Below are 20176 nucleotides of genomic sequence, written 5' to 3' on the forward strand. Positions count from 1 at the left end.
TGCAGCCATTCAAACCCGCCTGGACACCTTCCTGTGGAACCTCAGCTGGGTGTTCCTGCTCCATGGGGGGATTGCACTGGATGAGCTTTCCAGGTCCCTTCAGCCCCTGGCATTCTGGGATTTTGTGACTTCAGCCGCTCCTCATCCGGCTTCCCCTCCAAACCTTCAGCAGCTTCGTGTTCCTCCTCTGGACACTCTCCAGTAGCTTTATCTCCTTTTCTCCTGTGTCCCAGCCCTGCACACAGTGAATGCTGCAGGTGAGGTCACCCCAGCGCAGAGCAGAGAGGGACAGTCCCCTCCTGCCTGGCCGGCCGTGCTGTGCTCGGTGCACCAGGACCCGGGTCCCTCTTGGCTCCAGGGACACTGTTGTCTCATCTTCAACTTGGCACTGACCAGACCCCCAGATCTCTCTCCACAGAGCGAGTCCTCCCAGCTGGTACTGGCTAAGGGCTGTGCTTGCTCCCCTCCCCAGGCCGTGGCCATCACCCCAGCTCTGGTGCCAGCTCCGGCCGGGCAGGGCTGCGCCGGGAGTGGCTGTGCGGTGGGAGGCAGCCGGGCACCGCGGCCTCCTGCCGAACCAGCCCTGCGCTGTGCGCTGGGCTCCTGCAGGGCCCGGAGCCTGCACCGGCCGCAGCAGCGGCCCGGCCCGGCCCGGCCGGCAGCCCAGCGCCCGCTGCCGCTCCGCCCCGGGGAGGCTCCCGCCGCCATGACGTCAGTGTGCTGAGAGATGACGTCACGGCCCCGGCCCGCGGCCGTTGCCATGGCGCCGCGCGCTGCGCTTCCTGTATTGATTTGAACGGGGAGCGGGGCGACTCCCGTCGTGCCGCACGCGGGGGCGGGGCCGGCGGGCCGGGGCGGCCGCCATATTGGGAAGCGCTGGGGCCGGCGGAGACTGACAGGAGGAGGCGGAGCGGGGCCGGGCCGTGCTGGGCCGGCCGGGCGGGCAGGTACAGCGGGGCCGGTGTCACCGCGGGGCTCGGCTGCACTGGGCCGGGTTGCGGCTGGACCCTGCCGGCCCCTGCCCTTTTCCCTGGGGGCGCGGGTCTGTGGGCCCCGGCCGGGCTGGGCTGGGCCGAGCTGGGCCGGCCGGTGGAGGGGCCGGGCGGGGCGGGCCCAGCTGCGGGGCTGGAACAGCCGTTGCCCGGCGGCGCTCGGAGCCCGGCTGGGGCTGCCGTCCCTCCGCGGACACCGCTGGGGGTGCTGGCTCGGGCGGGTCAGCGCTTCCCGGCCTGCGGGGCTGCCCCGCGTCCAGAGCTGCCGGCGGAGGGCGAGCGGTGCCCGCGCTCTCGGGAGCACCGATCGCCGTGCGCGGTGCTTGGTCAGACCTGGCGGGATGGGCCCTGACCTCTGCTCATCACCGCAGCCCTGGCGCTGCGCTGGCCCAGGGGCTCCGGTTACCGGCACAGCCGCCGCGCAGACCCGTGTGCATCAGCGCTCCTTCGCATCAGACGCGTTTCTTAACGGACACGATGCAGCCGGACCCGGGCGGTTCTGTCCCTATGTCTGTCCAGAGCGGCTGGAGGCTCTGGCCATAGCTCCTTTATTCGATCAGCGCACCCTGAGCTGATCTGGAAAGGTGTGATGTGAGCCAGGGGCTTGCTCAGCTGCTCCGTCTTTGCCAGTTCTTAATTTCTTGATCGAATTGATACTGTGCATGGTAGCTGAGATTTTTGTGCTGTGGTCTGTAGCACTAAAGGGAGCTACCAAGTGGCAACAGAAACTTTCATAAGCAGCCACTTATGTGCAGCACAAGTTGGTGATGTGCCTATGTCCATTCCGTGGCTTTTGGGGGTCTGAGGGAGCTTAATATCACTGTGTCTTGCATTAGTTTTGGGGTTTTTTTTCATGTGTTGTTGACATCTCACAAATGGAAGCAGTGCGCACATTCAGCGAGTTACAGGCTCGAGGTCGTAAAGTCCCAACTGAGCATCCTCCACAGCGGCGAGGGAAAACGTTCTACTGGAGGAGTCATTGGAGCGTGGTCAGGTTAGGTCAGCTTGGAGTTATCCGTCGAAGGTGTCTTAGGCTTTATTTCCTTGATTTGCAGCTCTCTTGAAGGCGTTGTGCTCATTTTGTTGTAAAGTGCTGCTTCTTACTGAGTTGGTGTGTTTAGTGATTCTGGCCCAGTGTTTGTGCCAAAGGTTCTTCTGCTGCTGGCAACATCATCTCATATTAAAGACTGATTGTTATTATTATTATTCTTACTACAGAAGCAGAATTTTCTGGGTCTGTTGGCTGAAACTGCTGCATTTTCTATGACCTTTTGTGTGTTGACCAGGTGCACCATTGCACCTTCAGTAGCTTAAGTGTAATGATGAAGCAAACTTGTGAACTGCTTGTCCTTCTCAGGAAAGCTCCATGGGCAGGGTTGCTGGGGAGTTTTTAGTCCTGGCTTTCAGTGCGCTGACTTCTGATCAGAGCTCTGATAAAGCAGACCTTTTTATGTAGAGCTGGTACTCTTAGCTGATTGTGCTCTGTTTTGGTGTGTAAGATAATCAGGCAACTGTATTCTGTGAATTTTTTATGTTTCTGAAGGGAAACTGAATGTTATTAAAGTTGGTAGCTTTGTGAAAACTTGCTGTGCTCAGACAAAGCTTATAAACTACTAAAAAACCCCAAACCGAAAGCCCTGAAGGTTCTGTGAAGTGTTACAGAATGCATATAGCAGCCTTTCTCTTGTGCTTCTCTCCTAAGTCCTTTTTGAGTATAGAATGGAAAAATTCCGCCCTTAGGCCCTGTGCCCCTAAGGTCCAAGTACTTCACACTGCCTGTCCTCATTTCCTTCTTATTGAACACCTTGCAGTATGCAGGAAAAGAAGAAAAAAAAGTGAATATCTTGTAGGTAATCCCAAAACACGTACCATCGTATGCTGGTTGACGAGCATCCAAAAGCAGAACATCTGTTGCTCCCGTCTGTCCAGTGACTTGTGTTTTTGTGGGGAAAGCTGCCGTGGGGTGACGATGGGGACAGACACGCCGCTGCTGTGACTTGCCCTGTGCCTCCCCAGCCGGCGGCTCTGCAGGGCCCTGGGGTCCTGGGGCAGTTCGGTGCAGGAACTGGATGGTTTTTTGATCGCTCCCTCTACCGTGTGAGTCAGGAGCGATCACCGTGTCCTGGCGGATCCGTCCGGCTGCCTCACGGACTGAGGTCGAATCTCAGAGCAGAACATAGCGAGGTTAATGCATCTCCCCTCGTTGTCCAGTACCCAGCTCCTTCCCCAGCGTATGGTTGTTCTCCAGCGAGTGCTCTGTGCCCGCTCTGCCCGAGCGTGACGGCACAGCCGGCAGGAACCTGTCCCTGACACCCGCAGGAGCTGCCGAGCAAACAGCAGCAGCAGAACTTGTTCAGCGCTTGGTGTTTCTCAAGCACGATCTGTCAGAGCAGAACCTGATCTTTAACTCAGCCTTTAGAGCCTGACCCAAGTTTGTGTAACAGCCAGAAAGGATCCGGTGTTCGAATGCTGTGTAACCTAGGTACCTTTGCTAATTATTGCATCTCTAAAATGGGAGAGTAGTTGTTTTGTTTTGTTTTCTGCTGCATCTTGTTTGTTTTGCTTTCATAACAGATGAATCTCTTCCAAGACTTTCTGTTAATTAGAGTTTGCCTTTGACCTGCAGGCCAGGTGCCACGGGGTGACCCCTCACCGAGCACACGTCGGGCTTGCGCACTCTGTATGGCTTCCTGTGCTACTGGAGACTTTGTACTTCATTTCAGATTTCCTGGGAGCAGGTGTGGCCCTCTTATTTATGGAGCAGCACAGTGAAAAGGTGAAATAATCACTACCTTCAGGCAATAAAAAGGGTTTTAATGGTGATGGGTTTCTGAGAAATCCCCTGCTGAGTACATGGATGTCGTGTCTACTTAGACAAACTCTGTGCTCCTAGCAGGCTGTACGCTGCAGTGAGGTATGTATTGAATGAAAACGGCATCTAGGAAGGTAAACTAACAAACCTACCATTCTCCTAACTTATTAAAAGCTGGCAGAAGCAAACTTGGTGACTGCGCAGCTGGGGGCTGCTGCTCTGGCAGCCTGAGCTCTGCCATCTGCCGTAACTTGTATTTGAGTCTGGAGCTGAACAGCTGAAAATGGACTTGTCTTTGAGACTCGGCTCTGTCAGCTTCCCTGGTTTTCTGCCGGTTGTGGAGAGAAGGAGGGTTTAGGAAAAACATCTCTCCTGAAAGCGATGGCAATACCTGAGCAGCATCCATTTAAAAGAGGCAGCAATAATGATGTTCTTGCTACACTTCTGTGGCATTCTCCTCGGATGAACAACTATTTTGTGTATGAAAATCCTACTGAAAAACTTCTGGGCCTGTAATGCTGTGCTGAGAAGATTTATTAGTGGAGGGGTGTTTATTTTTAGTAAAGGCTCTTCCAAAGGCAGAGATTTTGCTGTTCCCTGATAGCGTTACAACCCTGAGTTTCTGCTCTCACATGAAAGTCCGTGCCCTGTGCAGAGCTCTCTGTGCTCAATTCCTCATCCTCAGCTCGCACAGGCTCCTGCAGGGCTCTGCAGCCCGAGGATCCAAAACAGCGCTGCTGCCCCGCGGTTTGCTGCTCAGGGTCCCTCTGTCTCAGTAGCACTGCACAGTGCTTTAGAAGGGGAGCCGCAAAACCTGAAATCGGCTTCAGAAGCCCCCAAAGCGCTGTGAGGAGTCTTGTAGCTGTTCGGTGAGCGCAGGTGGAGATGTGGTGAGTTGCCGGAAGTCCAAAGGTTTGTCACCTGCAATCTGAATTACAGGTGATGTTTCCCACCCCGCGGTGAGGAGCGCGCGGGGCGGTGCATGGAGCTTCGCACTCCGGCTGAACCGCAGCATCTCGCGCTTCTCGTGTTCCTGTGACGACCAGAGGCGCGAGTGCAGGCAGGAGATGAAGACACCGTCTTGGCTCCACCTTTGAACCGCTTTGCCTTTCAAATCCAACTTAAATTCAGTTTGCGCCTGTTGCTGCTCACTGAAAAGTTGGTGTTTTTGGAAGAAGGGCGTTCTAGAGCCGCAGCGAGCGTACGAAGGAGCCTGCGCGTTCCCGGCGCACGGGGTGCTGGTTTGCGGGGTGCTTTGGAAAGGGGGGATTTTTGCAGGATCTTCAGTGGTCACCTGCATGTTACACTCTAAAATACAGTGATGCCACACGGTGGTTCTTGCAGTAACACAGCGTCTTGGTCTGGTGGTGGAGTGTTGAATCTCTGCAGCCTTGGTTTGAGGGTGGAGTCTGTCACCGGACACTGTCACCACGGCACTGTCCCTGCTGGGAGGGTGGTCCCTGCAATACCTCCCTGTGAACAAGCCTTGAGTGAGCGGCAACAAAGTTTATATTTAGCGTTGAAATAAAGTTTTACCTCCTCCCATTGTATTATATAGGGGTTACTTTTGTATATGGTTCATTTTATAAATGCTTTTCACGCTTGTACCTTAGTGAATTGCTGGATAAGCACATACTTGTAGCTTTAAAAAGGTCAATATTGAAGAACTTAGAGGAGGCTCTAGGTTTTTGTTCTGCTGTTTGAGAGGTGGCTGGTTACTTCGAAGAATTGGTAGTTTGGCATAATACGTAAACTCTGCTCCGCTGGGTTAAGTGTGGACGAGCTCTGCTCCAGGCTGGCCCGAGCAGAGGGTCTCGCTGCCTGTCCCCGGCTGCCTTAGCGTCCTGATGCGTTTGTAACAGCCTTGGCTGTTACACACCAAAAATGCCATGTTTTAACTTTCTTTTTTTCCTTACAATGTGTTCAAAAGTGTGAGAAATAGAAGAATCTATTACTGGAAACACTTTGACAATATTCCAGGTTGAGGTGCTGCTTACTGGACCAGCCGAAAAACCTCTGCCCTTTGGGCCCCGGTTGGTTTTCTGTCACCCGGGCGAGCCACATGGGGCAGGGGTTGCACACGGACGGACAGACGGACAGATGCCTTTGCTGCAGCCAGCTGAGACCTTTACCGTGTTGGGTTTTAGGTAAAACATTGGAAAATGAGAACTTTGGCTTTGGGGAAGCAGCACGTCCGGGTTCGATTCCAAACCCTGCTGCTCATGGCTTAGAGGGCTAAGTGTTTTTCACTCCATCCTTTTCCACGTGGGAAAGCACAGAGTTCTTTCTGAGAGCTTGTACATGTTCAGCACCTGAGTAATGACGTGGTTTTACCTCAAAAGCTGTTCCTGTAAGTACAGACCCCAAGAGAAGAGAACATCTTTGGTTTGGGTGACTCTGGATTTGTCTGTGAGAGGCGGTGGGCTCTCATTTCCCCCGAGCGAGTGCGAAAGGCTTGGCCAGGAGGGCTGGGAGCAGCTGGCTGCATGTTCTCTTTTAGTTGAAGAAATGAAAGATCTTGAGGAGCTCCCTGTGTTACGTGTGCGTTTTGAGTGCTGTTTGTTACTAGCTCTGTAGTTACGCTTGGAATAGAAAGGTGGGGTTTTGGTGGAGTTTTTTTGGTTCCCAGGGAAGAATTTGTATCCTGACTGACTTTGTTCCCTTCATGCACTTTATGTCCTGTCTTTGAATGGCTGGATTTTATCACAGTTCACATTATTTTAAGAAAAATACTTCTCGGTAAAGTTACGGTGCTGAACAAGTGCGCTTTGTTCTTTTAATTCATTCTACCTTCATGTGTTCAGACACCGAAATGTTGTTTGTTTCTGTTTGTTGTGTTCTGTTTCTCAGTATGGATCTGTTTTTAATGCGCCAGCGTGCAGAACGCCGGGGTTGGCAGGGAAATGAGTGCAGTGTTTGGCAAAGTGGGTTCTCTGTTTGCGGGGCAGCCTGTGCCTCTTGGGCTGTGTTCAGCAAGGGCTGAAGTCGGGGTCACAAGCCCAGGCTGCGCGGGCTCTGTCGGTTCGAGCCCCGGCCCATCCGAGCAGAGCAGGAGCTGGACGGGTCCTGACCTCTTTCTGGTCTATAAATCATTTTGCCCTTCTTAAAACTGGAAGGTAATTGTGTTAAACGTGAGAGACGCCGAGAATACCAAAGGCAGGAGAACTTTGAATTGTAGAAACTGAATGTGCTTCCAAATTTTGACAGGGCCCAAGCGGGCAGAGGATGTCTTGGTAATTCAAACACAATTCGTGTTCTGTTGATGCTTTATTTTGAAGCATCTAAAGCCTGAAAAAGTTGTTTGGGTCTTATTACTATTGCTGCCATGTTCTGTTGTTTGCTCTGTGGATGCTGTGTTCATCATTAGGAGTTGTAGTTGAAATTTGTGCAGATAGGAGCTCACATGCAAAGCTCTGAAGGCGAATGTTTCACATCAGAGTTAATGGTCACGCTGCTGTGTAACTGGGTCTGGATCTCTCACGAACCCCCGGAGCTGTTTTTAGAGGTCCCTTCCCAGCTGATCATGCTCCTCCTGCGGGCTCCACAACCTCATCTCTCTTATTCGTGGTGTTAAAAAAATAATTGAAAAGGAAGGGGTGTGGGAGAAAGGCATTTTCCTGAAATGCCTGGTTTGAGAGGTCCTGTTAACCTCGCAGTATGTTTGGAAGATCACGGGTAGATAGGACAGTGGTGAGTAAACTGCAGGAGGAGGGAGGGTGTTTGATGTGGGATATGCTGTATTTTTTTAACCTCCTTCGTTAATAACACCCCAGACTCTTCTGACTTTTCCATCACAATGCTGCCGTCTCTGACTCTTCATTTGCTGGAAGCTGATTACTGTTAAATTTGGCAGCTTTCTCCAGTTTTGCCTGTGAAAGAACATATGGGAGAAGTGTATTAAATGAGAAAGGGAAAAGCGTGGAGGAGGAAGGGGTGGCAGGGGTGAGCAGGTGTGCTCAGGATCCGCTCGGCACCGTCTGCTTCGGGGATGCTCCTGGAAAAGTGTTGGTTTGTTAATGGCAGGGAAGGAAAGGCCTCTGCATCCCAGCGTTTGTAAGAAGCCCAAGTCTCAGTACTAACCGGTGGCTCAGGTGCAAGGAAAGGAGCTGTGCTGGCTGACAGCTGGCTAGTCCACACGTGCGTGCTTTATCTCAACCGCAGGCTAACAGAGAGTATTGTCATACTTGGTCACGTCTCGCTGGATTACAGCTTGTGCTGCTGTGCCCCTCTTGGCTTGGGAACTTGCCAATTTTTTCCCGGTAGACCCTGGGTATGTTTTCTGTTCTTGGAGGTAAGGAAACCTCTTCAGCAAACCCTTCTGTACCCGGAGGGAGCCGGAGTGGCTTGTGCCGGCGCTGGACGTGGCAGTGTCCCCAGCCCTCTGTGTGCGCTGCCGCCCGCATTCTGCCACAAGTTTGGATCTTGAGGCAGCTCCATTTGTGCAGCTGGGATGCCGGCCAGATGCTGTAAGTGTTTATACAATAACGGCGAATGAAAATCCCTTTCCATTCTGCACAGCTTCCAGATGCCTGTGTATTGTGGGGATTTTTTTGTGTGGCGTGCGTGTTAGATTCCATTTTTCCCTCTGGAGAGATTTATTTTGGTGGAAAGACCAGCTTGGCACGTCTCCTCCGCGCTGACATTTCTGTGTCAGCGTGAGCTGTGGACAAAGTATGAGGTGTGTGTGAGTCGGGGCCGGGCACGGGTGGAATCACAGAATCATTTAGGTTGGAAAAGACCTTTAAGATCATCAAGTCCAACCATTAACCCGGCATTTCCAACTCCAGCACTGCCCCGTGTCCTGAGAACCTCATGTCTGTCTGTCCAACCCTCCAGGGATGGTGACTCCAGCACTGCCCTGGGCAGCCTGTTCCAATGCCCCACAGCCCTTTGGGGAAGAAATTGTTCCCCAGATCCAACCTCAGCCTCCCCTGGGCAACTTGACGATGCTGGTTTGTGCCCTTCAGAGCTCAGAGATGGGCTGGGACTCCACATCCCTGCAGAAGCAATAGCTAATTCTTTTATTGATGCATGTTGTAGTTTAGCCAGCCAAATCCAGGCTATGAAGCTGCCCTCTCCTAAAACATATACTTAAAGATGCTTACCATTGCTTACAGACTGTGTAGGCATAGGAGAGCTGGCGTTGTGCTGGCCAGGAGGAATATTTGGGACAGCGTGGGCATCAGGCGGGTAACGTTAACCCAGGGGCACCTGCTCCATCGCTGCCTGTGTTCCTGCAGCGTGTGACACTGAACGTCTGCGATCCTTCCAACGCGGCTCCGAGTGCCCCTGCTGGTTCATTGCGCTGGGGGTGCTGCTGCTGGGGGGCACCTGGGGGCGGCTTTGCCAGGCTGCGCTGGTGTCCGGTGTCGTGGTCTCTGCTCTGGTTGAGGTGGCTGCTCTGAGGTCCTGTCAGACACAAGGTGCTTGAGAGTGAGCGAGCGAGGGCAGGAGTGCAGCAAAGCGCGCCGTGCGCGGCCCTGCGCTGTGTCACACCAGCGCGGTACCAGTGCTCTGGGCAGGAAAATGGTCTCAAGTTGAAAGCACTTTAGGAGATTCTGAAGAGGCAGCTTCTCTCTGAAGGGGTGTTTATCAGTGTTTTTCTCCCCCTGTGTGTTGCAGCAGACCAATTACTGGTTGGACTTAATGAACATAAATTCCTGAGCCTTCTGAGCTCCCCAGTCCCTCTGCTTTCCACCATGGACCAGGATTACGAGAGACGTCTCCTGCGCCAAATCAACATACAGAATGAAAACACGATGCCTTGCGTAAGTACCAACAGGCCATGCTAAACTGTCTTAGTCTGACTGTTCAGTTGTCTGTGTTGCCTGTGGCTGTTCTCACTTGAGCTTTTGAAGGATATGGGACCTCTTTGAAGCAAACTGGAGTCCTGTGTTGGGCCATGAGCAGGTGTGAGTTCCTGAGCTGTTCTACAAGTAACCAAATAACTCGACTTCAACAAAGCTTTAGAATAGATAAACTCAGCTCAGGTTGCGAAAAGGAGTTAAGATATTTTAGTGTGGCTCTGTAATACCTTTTTACTAAATAATCTCAGTAAGTACATGTGGAATGGAAAAATTTAGGGGCAAACAAACCAGTGGATCATAGGCCTTGAGGAGATAGAGCAAGGCTGGTGGAGGCCACCGAGATGATGGGAGCTGGATCAGGAAGATGCTGGGACCTGTTGCTCGGCCTGGAGAAGATGAGGCTTGGGGGGGATGACATTGTGCCTTTCAACTACCTGGTGGGTGGTTATGGAGGAAATGGACTCGGTCTCTCCAGAGGTACACAGTGGAAGGCTTAGAGGCGATGGACACGAGCTGCAACAGGAGGAATTCCAGTTAGATATTGGGAAAGAACGTTCACAGTGAGGGCATCCAAACACCGCAACAGGGAACTTGTGGGGTCGTTGTCCCTGGAGATGCTGAAAACTCAATGGGACAAGGCTGTGACCTTCAATGTAGCTTAGAAATTAGCCTCTTTCCAACATGAATTTTTCTATGAAAAACCATGTGATTACAGTCGAGGGATCTGCTGCTCGCCCTGCAAGCAATCTGCCCCCTCCAGCCTTCCGTGCGTTCGTTTTGACAGTGTCAGCATGTGAAGGAGCAGAGAGAAAGAAACTGTTTAATTGCTTCTTTTGACAGAAGTTCCTGTGACAGTTGGACTCTGGTTTACTTTTTTCTGCTAAGGGGATAAACTAATGCTTGGCTCTTCTGCTTAGGCATATTCGGCTTTAGCAAGACCTCATTGATGTTTCTCAGAACCCTGCTGTGATCACACACTTCTTGTGTGTGTCTTTTATTCTTCTATTCAGGTATCAGAGATGAGAAGAACCCTGACACCTTCCAATTCTCCAATGTCTTCTCCTAGCAAGCATGGTGACAGATTCATTCCCTCAAGAGCTGGGGCCAACTGGAGCATCAACTTCCACAGAATAAATGTAAGTTTTGCTCACTTTCCTGTAGCTCAGTCTTGGAACTGAGGAAATGGTGCATTTTGGTTTGGCCAGCATAATCGCTCTGCTTATCTTCTGCACCATGGTTTTCTGCTGTCCCTGTGGAGTTCCCGTGAATGCTTGTCTTCAAACAGGCTGCCCCTGTGGTCCAGGAGCCACCTTCATTATTTATACCGTGTATCGTGAAGTTTCTGTACGGTGATAGCATGTTTCTCCATTTCAGGAAAATGAAAAGTCACCAAGTCAGAACAGAAAAGCAAAGGACGCTACATCGGACAATGGCAAAGGTGAGACCGCCTACCACTTGTGCCGCCCTGTAGCTTTTACTTCAGACCATTTGGGAGTTTGGAAATCAAGGGAACGCCAGCACCGTTGTGCTCGTGCGAAAGCTGGTGCTGGTGTTCTAGGAAATTCCCACATCACGAGAGTGAAAACCAGCTCAGCTCAACAGGCTTCTGACGAATGTCTGGGAAGCAAGAGGCTATTTGTATCCCTTGATTTATTGTGACATGGAAGCGCTTCCCTGATGGAGTGGAGGGAGGGGAAGCTTGCTGCTAATCTCAGTTCCAAACTGAGGACCCAGGCTTATGAAGAGGCCCTGTGAATGTACAACTTTGGTCCTGCCACCCCCTGCAGACCTGTTTGCTGCTTCTGAATTCTCTGCCTGACCACTTGTCTGGGTTTGCAGATGGCCTTGCCTACTCTGCCTTGCTGAAGAATGAACTCTTAGGAGCAGGGATTGAGAAGGTGCAAGACCCACAGACAGAGGACAGGAGGCTGCAGCCATCCACCCCGGAGAAGAAGTCGCTCTTCACTGTAAGTTGGTTACTTTGCATTAAACCAATGGAGGTGACACATGTGCATCACTGAACAAAGCGCACGGTTCTGCTGAGCTGTAGTGCACGTGAGACAGTGTTGTGGCCTAGGATAAGCTGTTGAGAACAACATTTAGTGGCCTGTAAAAAGAACATAAATATCTGCAGCCAGCTATACGCTTCCTATTTCTGTACTGGCAGGGAAGCTGAGCTGGAACCAAGGGTTTTGGACTTTAGTATGGTTACAGAGCACCTGGCAAAGGGAGGAACTGAAAAGTCTGGAAAATCTGGCATCGGACACCAGTGTGTGTTGGGAGCGCTCCCCTGGCCTTGGGCATGCCCAGTTCTCATTAGATGTCTTTTCTTTATGCAGTATTCGCTCAGCACAAAGCGCTCCAGTCCAGATGATGGCAACGAGGTCTCACCGTATTCCCTGTCTCCTGTCAGCAACAAAAGGTAACACTGGTTCTGCAGGCTGCGGGAACAGGAGGCTTGGGACAGAGGACCCTGTGGGCTTTGCTAGGGCTTCTTCCTAAGGCACCCAAAATTGTGATGTGAATTGGTTTTGGAAATCTGGGGAGATAATAAGTAGGGACAGTCAAGTTCTAAGAATATCTGCAGGTGCCCAGCCTGCCTATAGATACTTAACATGCCTTGGCCAGCTTTCAGTAGTCAGTTTAGCTTTTTGCTCCCTAGCTCCTTTATAGAAGCAGAACCTAATTCCTTCCAGCCTTACCTGCTGGAAAGAATTTAGCAGCCTCTTTGTGCTTTTCCATAGGCATGCAGGCATGCTTTAAGGAGTGGCTACATCTGTCTGCCATCTGCTCCGATGTGTGAGATCCTGTAGTTGTTTTTCTATCTGTTTTTGTAAACAGTCAGAAGCTGTTAAGATCACCTCGAAAACCAACGCGGAAAATCTCGAAGATTCCTTTCAAAGTGCTGGATGCCCCAGAGCTGCAGGACGACTTCTACCTGAACCTGGTGGACTGGTCCTCTCTTAACGTCCTCAGCGTTGGCCTTGGGACTTGTGTTTACCTGTGGAGTGCTTGTACCAGCCAGGTAAACGATCCTCGGGGTCTGGAGAGCGAAATACCTGTTGCTGTCAGTCTGTTCCAGCTGTAGCGTCTTGCAGAGCTGTGGGACGTGCTGTGTGGGGATTCAGCACGTGTGATGCTCTGTCCCAAACTGTCTGAGACAGCCAATAGTTTGATGTGACAATGACGACTGTCTCTTATTCCATCCTGTCCTCCTTTCAAGGTAACCCGCCTGTGCGATCTCTCTGTGGAAGGAGATTCTGTAACGTCTGTGGGCTGGTCGGAACGGGTCAGTATAACAGTGCCACCAGTGACAGGGGAGTTCAGGCGCTGTCACCGTAGCCGTGTAGCTCTTCCTCACGTTTTAACTTCTTGGGTTATTTTCCTCGTATTTCCCCAAACTCCCTGTGTGCATCACAAACCAGTTGTGCTTTCCTGTCTGCACTGTTGTTCTCTGCTAAATGAGAGGGGATAGAGAGCAACCTCCTGTACTGTGAGGTTCTGGAGCCATTTGCTAAGAGGTGTGGAAGGGAGAAAGAAACACTTTCCTTTTCCCGCTATTGACAATAAAATGTGACAATAAACATATTCCAGCCAGGCCGCTTGGCCCTCCCAGTAGGGAAAAGATGCAAGATGGAAGAATTCTGGATACTTTCCATCTTGTGGGATTTATAGGGTCTTTTCATCAGCTTCTAGCTTTTGTTTCACGTCTGCCTTTACTTCTGGCATTACTGATCGTGGTTTTCTCTTTGTCCAGGGGAACCTGGTAGCAGTTGGCACTCACAAGGGCTTTGTACAGATCTGGGATGCGGCTGCCGGAAAGAAGCTCTCCATGCTGGAGGGGCACACCGCCAGAGTGGGTAAGGAGGCGGGAGGCAGAGGTTTCACGCGTTTGGTTTCTTCGTGACTGAACTTCTCCTTGTGAGCGAGGGATCTGCTTGAAATAGCAAACCCCAAAAGTACCAGACTTGGTATTTATCCCCCGCTATGTCTTGAGCAGCCTTCAAAATATTATCATGTAGTGATCGTGGTGTTCTCATCTTGGGTGTGGTGCTGTTTGAGGGTTGCAGCAGGTGTTTCCTCCATGTCTGAGGTGTTTTAGGTTTGGTTACTTGGTCTCTCACTGCCACCGGCTGCCAGTTTCAGCCCTGCAGTCAGGCTGCTTTACGAAGATTTCCAGTTCTCTTGTTCTGCGGTGACTGTTTTTATTGCTCAGAGATGTTGTGAGTCTGAACACTGGAGTTACATTCAGAAAGTCAAGGCACCCTCTGAGTTCTATTTCTGTGTTTTCCTGTGCTGTGAAATGGGATTAGCGATACCTTCAGTAAGTTTGTGCAGGTTAATCTTTTCTGTACACTATTATAGGACTTAAGGCAGTGGAGGTCTGTACGCACTGGTTGTGGTTTGGGTTTTTTTTCCCTTTGTTTTTTAAACCCTGGCCAGTGTGGCGGGTGAGCTCTGCCCGCCCGCTCCCGCATCCTCCCACAATGTGACTTTCCGCTCTGCTGTGCTGCAGGTGCCTTGGCGTGGAACGCGGACCAGCTGTCTTCTGGGAGCCGGGACAGGATGATCCTCCAGCGGGACATCCGCACCCCGCCCCTGCAGTCCGAGCGGCGGCTCCAGGGCCACAGGCAGGAGGTCTGTGGGCTCAAATGGTCCACAGACCACCAGCTGCTGGCCTCTGGAGGGAACGATAACAAGGTAGAGCGCTTCCAAGGTGTCATGCGGGGCTCAATGTCACTAGATCTTCATGAGGAAGTGTCAGACCCCCTTTCTTTAAGGCTATTCATCTTCTCCAAAAGGGGTTTTATTTCAGTTGTTGGACTGTGCCCAGACATAAATCACGCTAGGCTTCTACTCAGTCTCCTCTCGCTAATAAAATTAGAAAGGCAAATTTAATTTTGCTTCTGTATTTGGCTAATTAAATCTGTAGCTTGACTCAGGGGTTTGAGTTCAACCAAGCTACTGCTAAGCTGTACTTCCTGGCTTTGTTTAGGTAGCGTATAGTCAAGTTTGTTGCAATAATGTTTATGTATGAAGAAGGAAACAGAGTTTAGAGCTACATAAGTTCGAAATACCTATAATGCAGACTTGTGCTTCCCTGAGCACCATATGGACGAAGCATCTGTTGTGGAGGAGCAGTGTTCAGAGCCCTGTGGAGTGGGTTGCTAGGCAGTGAGTTTGCCCGGTGTCTGTGTGACAGCACGGTTGTAGAGAGTTCCTCCTGCTCAGAGTACCTCCTAATGAACTCAAGCACATTTCTGAATGTGTTCAAGAATAATACAGCCATAAAGACAAAGGTGTTGGAGTTCATGTTCAGTGACACTGTATCTTTGGCTTCCCAAGTTCAACTTAAGGACTGTTGGCTTCCTGGTGGTGCAGGGTGGGACTGCCCTCGGGACTGCAAGTGCAGAGCGGAGCCGCATGTGCCCGGGCAGAGCTGTGGGAAATCTGCTTGTTGCCCAACCGCCCTCATCCAGCCCAGCGCGACGTTGTGGCTTGTGGGTGTTGCGGACACATGGCTGCAGTGTGAGTTTGATCACGTCTCTCCTCTCTGCCAGCTCCTCGTCTGGAACCACTCCAGCCTGAGCCCTGTCCAGCAGTACACTGAGCATCTTGCGGCGGTAAAAGCCATCGCCTGGTCTCCGCACCAGCACGGGCTCCTCGCCTCGGGCGGCGGGACAGCCGACCGCTGCATCCGCTTCTGGAACACGCTCACCGGGCAGCCCCTGCAGTGCATCGACACCGGCTCGCAAGTGTGCAACCTGGCCTGGTCCAAACACGCCAACGAGCTCGTAAGTGCCCGCGCAGTCCTGCTACTGAGCTCTCTTTGTTAGGAAACATTATGAATGTTTCCCTCTCCCCCTGCAGGTGAGTACCCACGGATACTCACAGAACCAGATTCTCGTCTGGAAATACCCCTCGTTAACTCAAGTAGCAAAGCTAACGGGGCACTCGTACCGAGTCTTATATCTGGTAAGTGATGGCCATGTCTCCATAGGCTGCTTATTTGGTTGCACATGCGTGAGCCCCAAGGCTGTGGTGCCAGTGGCACTGGGAGCTGCCTGGCGTCTGGGCAGAGATGTGAATGCTGCCCTGCAAGCAATGAAAAACTCTCTGTATCTGGTTTCTTTGCCTGCAAGGGATACTTTGATTTGCTGCTGTGGAAATGCGAGGCTTGATTAATGAATACAAAGCCTGCCAAAGCTCTTCTGAGGAAGCACAAGCATCTCTTCTTGTTCCCTTAAGACTTGTACACTCTTTCACTGGTGGCTGCCAGCAGGGGAAGAATTTGATGCTTTCAGTCCTCCTAATTTGTCATTCAATGTGGATTAACCACACCAAACATTTTATCTCGTACCTGCTTTGTTCATGTTACTTAGGGCTCTCAGTGGGTTCATAACAGAGAGGATAATTACGCTGATACTGTTTTGTGAGGTAGATTCCAATGTGAGTGACCAGTAGAGCTGGCAAATGCCGGTCGTATCACGCTTCCTGCCCTAACATGTATTTATAATCTAGGGAGGAATAGCCTCAATTACAAATGGCTTGAATTTCTTAACGCAGGAATCCTTTTTATGATGGTTCCACCCATGTGTTCCATAGCTGCAAAAGTGAGATGCAAATGCTGGAATTGGCACCCACTGAGACTGAGTAAGACACATGAAAGCAGAGGTAGCTGTTTGGTTTCCCACCACCAGCCAAGTAGGAAGGAGAGTTAAATATCTCTTCTGCATTCCAATGAAGATTTGTTTTCAACCTCAAAAATGTAACAGGTGCTGAAGGTTGTTTTCTCTTGGCCGTAGGCAATGTCCCCTGATGGGGAGGCCATAGTTACAGGAGCTGGAGATGAGACCTTGCGCTTCTGGAACGTCTTCAGTAAAACTCGCTCAACAAAGGTAAGGGCGGCGGTGTGGATGGCTGCGGTGTGGATGGCTGCGGCCGTGCAGGAGGCTCAGCCTTTGGGGGTGAATTCAGTCCAGGTTTGCTCTGTTCTGCTGCCATGCCTCTGATTTCTTCACCATATCCTGCAGGATGCAGGGAGGGGTTAAATTTGCTGAGATATAAAGGGATTTGTAGTCATCACATGAAATACAAGGTTGCCCAAGGCAGTGTGGCAGCAGGTCCTTCTGGCTGGTACGGAGCTCTGAACACAGCGTGTCCCCGGGCTCACCCCGAGCAAGGGCCCTGCTGGGACCTGCCCGGGCTCTGGAGACTTCTGTCCCCAAACTGCTGGAAGTGGTGGCTCAGCTGGAAATGGGCTCGTGGATGCTGCCACTGACAACTCGCTGTCACCAAAGTGTGTTGTCCCAGGTGCTCCGAGAGCCTTTTGGCGTGTCAGGCAGGGCAGCGGAGAGCGGCACAGAGATCCCAATGCGGGAGCTGGCGCTGAACACTGACAGCTGTCCCCAGGTTTCCAACAGGTCAGGGTGCAGCTTCCCACGGGACTGCCTGCTGTGCTCCTTGTTATCCACTGGAGAAAAGAGAGGGCATATTTATGGTGTTGGACTTTGGTAACGCTGAGCTAGAGACAGCTCAGCAGATTAACAGTTGTTGTTAAAAAACCCAGCCCATGGGGCAATGCTGCAGCGCAGCTGTGGAGCACTCAGCACCTGCTTTCTCCTCTCTTGGCAGGAGTCGGTATCCGTTCTCAACCTCTTCACCAGGATACGATAAACCCCCCGCACTGCGCCCCAGGAGACAACAGCCTGGCATACCAGGATCAGACCACTACCTTGGTGTGCATGGAACCCCGGACCACCAGCCAGAGGGAGGGAGTGCCAGAGGGCTGGAGGACGGACCCAGCGGATGCTCATTAAACACATGCTTGCCAACCACGCTCGGCAGTATTTGGGATGGGGGAGGGAACTGCCAAAGGTTTACGGATTCATCCTGCGTAAAGGGAAAGGGGTGAAAGAGAAACGTTAAACCAGCATCCTCCAACCCTCATACTGGAGAAAATGCGTGACGTGGACCATTGCGACCAGACCGAGGCCATCCCAGCTGCTGTGTTTTCCCCTCCTGGGAGAGACGCGCGTGTCCTTGGCTCTGTGGGAAGGTTCCACGTGCTGCTCCGCTCCCTCGGTGCTGGGGGACGGCTCTGCAGGCAGGACCAGCCAGACTTGTGGGATACAGCTGGTGCAAGGGGCTGGACTCCAGGCCGGGCCTTGGCCTCTCTGGTCATCCAAGGGCATTGTTTACAGCCTGCCATCCCCATTACGCGAAGAAACTGGAGAAATGCTTATTTTCCTTTTTTGTTCACCAGGTACTGTAGTACTCGATACAATCATTCCCCTAAGACAGCTTGATTTTGTTGGCATGTTCGACAGCTGCCTTCAAACATACATTTTTGGGCTCTAAACTTGGGAGGAGACTTGAAGAGGCTCCACCTCGGAGGGAGCGCGTTCAGAAAGTTCTGAAGTTGCTGTTGCATGTTCTGGACTGATCTTTAGTTAACGGAGAGGGAAAACAATGGCTTGGAAAGAAACACCCGAGCGCCGTGCGTGCAGAGCTCCCGGGTGCGTTCGGATGGGCTGGTGCCCCTGGGGTCCTCCCCAGGACAAAAGCAGTCCAGATGTGTTTGAGAAACAACACAACGCATGTGGATGTGTTCTCTGGAAAGAGCGTGGCCTCTTCTGGCTGGAAGGGGCAACAGCGTGCGGGAGCAAGAGCGGGGGCTCTTTCTCTAAAGCAAGGAGGAAGTGTTGATTTTTAGTCTCCAGATCAGAGCCAGGGCCCTGTTGATGTTTGGTTTGGTTTGTTGGGGTTTTGTTTGTTTCTTTGGTTTAAGTTAGGTGGTGAGAGTGCCTGCTTGTGTGCCGAGTGCCATGGGATGCGATGCAAAGCACTTGTGTGTATGTGTTGCTTTAAATTAAAAGAGAAGCTGTTTAGCCGCAGCCTGTCCTGTCCCGTGCCCACGCTCTCCCCGCTGTACCCGCTCCTGGACACGCCTGCTGCTTCCTGCCCTCGTTGGGGTTTTCCTGGCTGTGAATATAGACCTTGACCCGTAGAGTGCACAGGCGATGCTTTTCTCTTTGTTCTTTTCCTCCTTTCCCTGAAGCCAGACTGAGGGCTGGTTGTAGGAACACAACTGCCTTTCCCCAGTGCCACCAGTATCCGCCGTGGGAGGCCGGAGCAGGGCAGCGAGGTGCCGTGTTACCGCAGCCATGACCGCGTGTGCCGCTCCGCCAGCGCCGGGCTCTCGGTGCTGGGTCTGCCTGTCGCAGGTACCGGTGGCACTGGGAGGAGCTGGTGTGCCCAAGGCCCCTGGCAGCCCATCCTCTCACCAGCATCACTTGCCTCTGAAATGTAATTTCAATGTAGTTTCTGCAATCCCAGTTCCACACAACCGCTTTATTGTAGTTCTGGCTGCGTGGGGCTCGGTGTAAAAATCACCTGGTGGGCTCCCAGCCCTCTTCTGACTGCTTGTTACACTCACTGTCGCCGCTGAACCCGAGCGTTGCGAAGGACCACGGCAGAGCACTGAGGAGGTGTTAGAATTCCGTCAGATGACGGAGTTGACTCACAGGTTTGAAGTGCAGGATGAGCCGAGCGAGCTGCAGTCTGTCACGGGTGTCTGTCCTGGCTGACATCGCCCCGTCGGGCAGCGGAGCCTGGTGACGGGGGTGTTCTCACCAGGGCTGGCGGTGGTTGGGGGTTTTCTTGTCTGCTGTGGATTGTCTCCTGCCTGAATCCCGACATTCAGCCCCCCAGGAGATGCTGCTTTCTCCACAAGGAAGAATTTGGTGGTTGAGGTGTGGGACACGAGGTCCCAGCCGTGCGGTGCTTTCACGCTGGGGCGGGTGGAGGGAGCCGGGCAGCGAGCGGGGTGAGCGCGGCGCTGCTGGGGACGGGTGGCGGCGGGAGGGCAGAGGGACGGCTTTGCTTCTCACCCCGCACACGGGCACGTTCCCCAGAGGAGCCCTGGGCGCTGCCAGGACAGCGGCAGCATGGTGGTGCCGCAGCTCAGTGCTCGCTGCTCTCCCGGTGCCCCTCGCGCCCTCTCCCCAGCCAGGGACTTTCACAAACCACGTCTCTCACTTTTCTCACTCTGGAGCTGCCTCGGGCGCGGGTCGGCTCACCCTGACTCTCTCCTCACCCTTGGCAGGGCGGGCTGGCGATGTCCAGGCCGTGGCCCATCTGCAGCCGAGCTGGTTGGATCATGAGCTTGGCAAGAGGGAGCTGTTGTGATGAACTTCGCTGTTACAGCGCGGCACAGGCTCCTTCCCCTGCTCCGCTCCTCGGAGCTCCCAGGCGGCGGTGCTGGCCCTGGGGCTGTGCCGGGTCTCGCTCAGGCGGGGGCTGCGGTGCTGGGGCTGCTGTGGCGGTTTGGTGGGGACAGGACAAGGCTGGTGTTGGCTCGTGTGTGCGCTGTGTGGTCTGTAAGTGCTGAACCGTGCGGGCGGGTTGAGCAAAGGGTCCTCCCAGAGTTTGTGTGGTAAAGTCTGCGACCTCGTGGCGTTGTTATACATGAAGCATCATATGTTGGGAAAAAAAAAAGGCATTGTAACTTTTCCATGTTAAAGCAATTTAACTGGCATTAAACAAGTTGTGAATTTATGGCT

The 20176-nt window shown here is 52.5% G+C and overlaps 1 protein-coding gene across 1 annotated transcript; it reads left to right on the forward strand.

Annotated features, from left to right (window-relative positions):
• The first annotated feature begins 819 nt into the window (after positions 1-819).
• Positions 820-20171, forward strand: FZR1 (fizzy and cell division cycle 20 related 1). Its single transcript, XM_071799742.1, has 14 exons — positions 820-947; positions 9427-9572; positions 10622-10747; positions 10986-11049; positions 11451-11578; positions 11951-12033; positions 12453-12636; positions 12835-12900; positions 13369-13471; positions 14128-14312; positions 15173-15406; positions 15483-15587; positions 16418-16510; positions 17247-20171. The coding sequence occupies exons 2-14, from the start codon at positions 9504-9506 to the stop codon at positions 17286-17288; spliced, it is 1482 nt and encodes a 493-aa protein (XP_071655843.1). The 5' UTR covers positions 820-947; positions 9427-9503; the 3' UTR covers positions 17289-20171.
• The last annotated feature ends 5 nt before the right edge of the window (positions 20172-20176 follow it).

The sequence above is a fragment of the Patagioenas fasciata genome, chromosome 27, assembly GCF_037038585.1.
Source record: "Patagioenas fasciata isolate bPatFas1 chromosome 27, bPatFas1.hap1, whole genome shotgun sequence".
NCBI lineage: Eukaryota > Metazoa > Chordata > Aves > Columbiformes > Columbidae > Patagioenas > Patagioenas fasciata.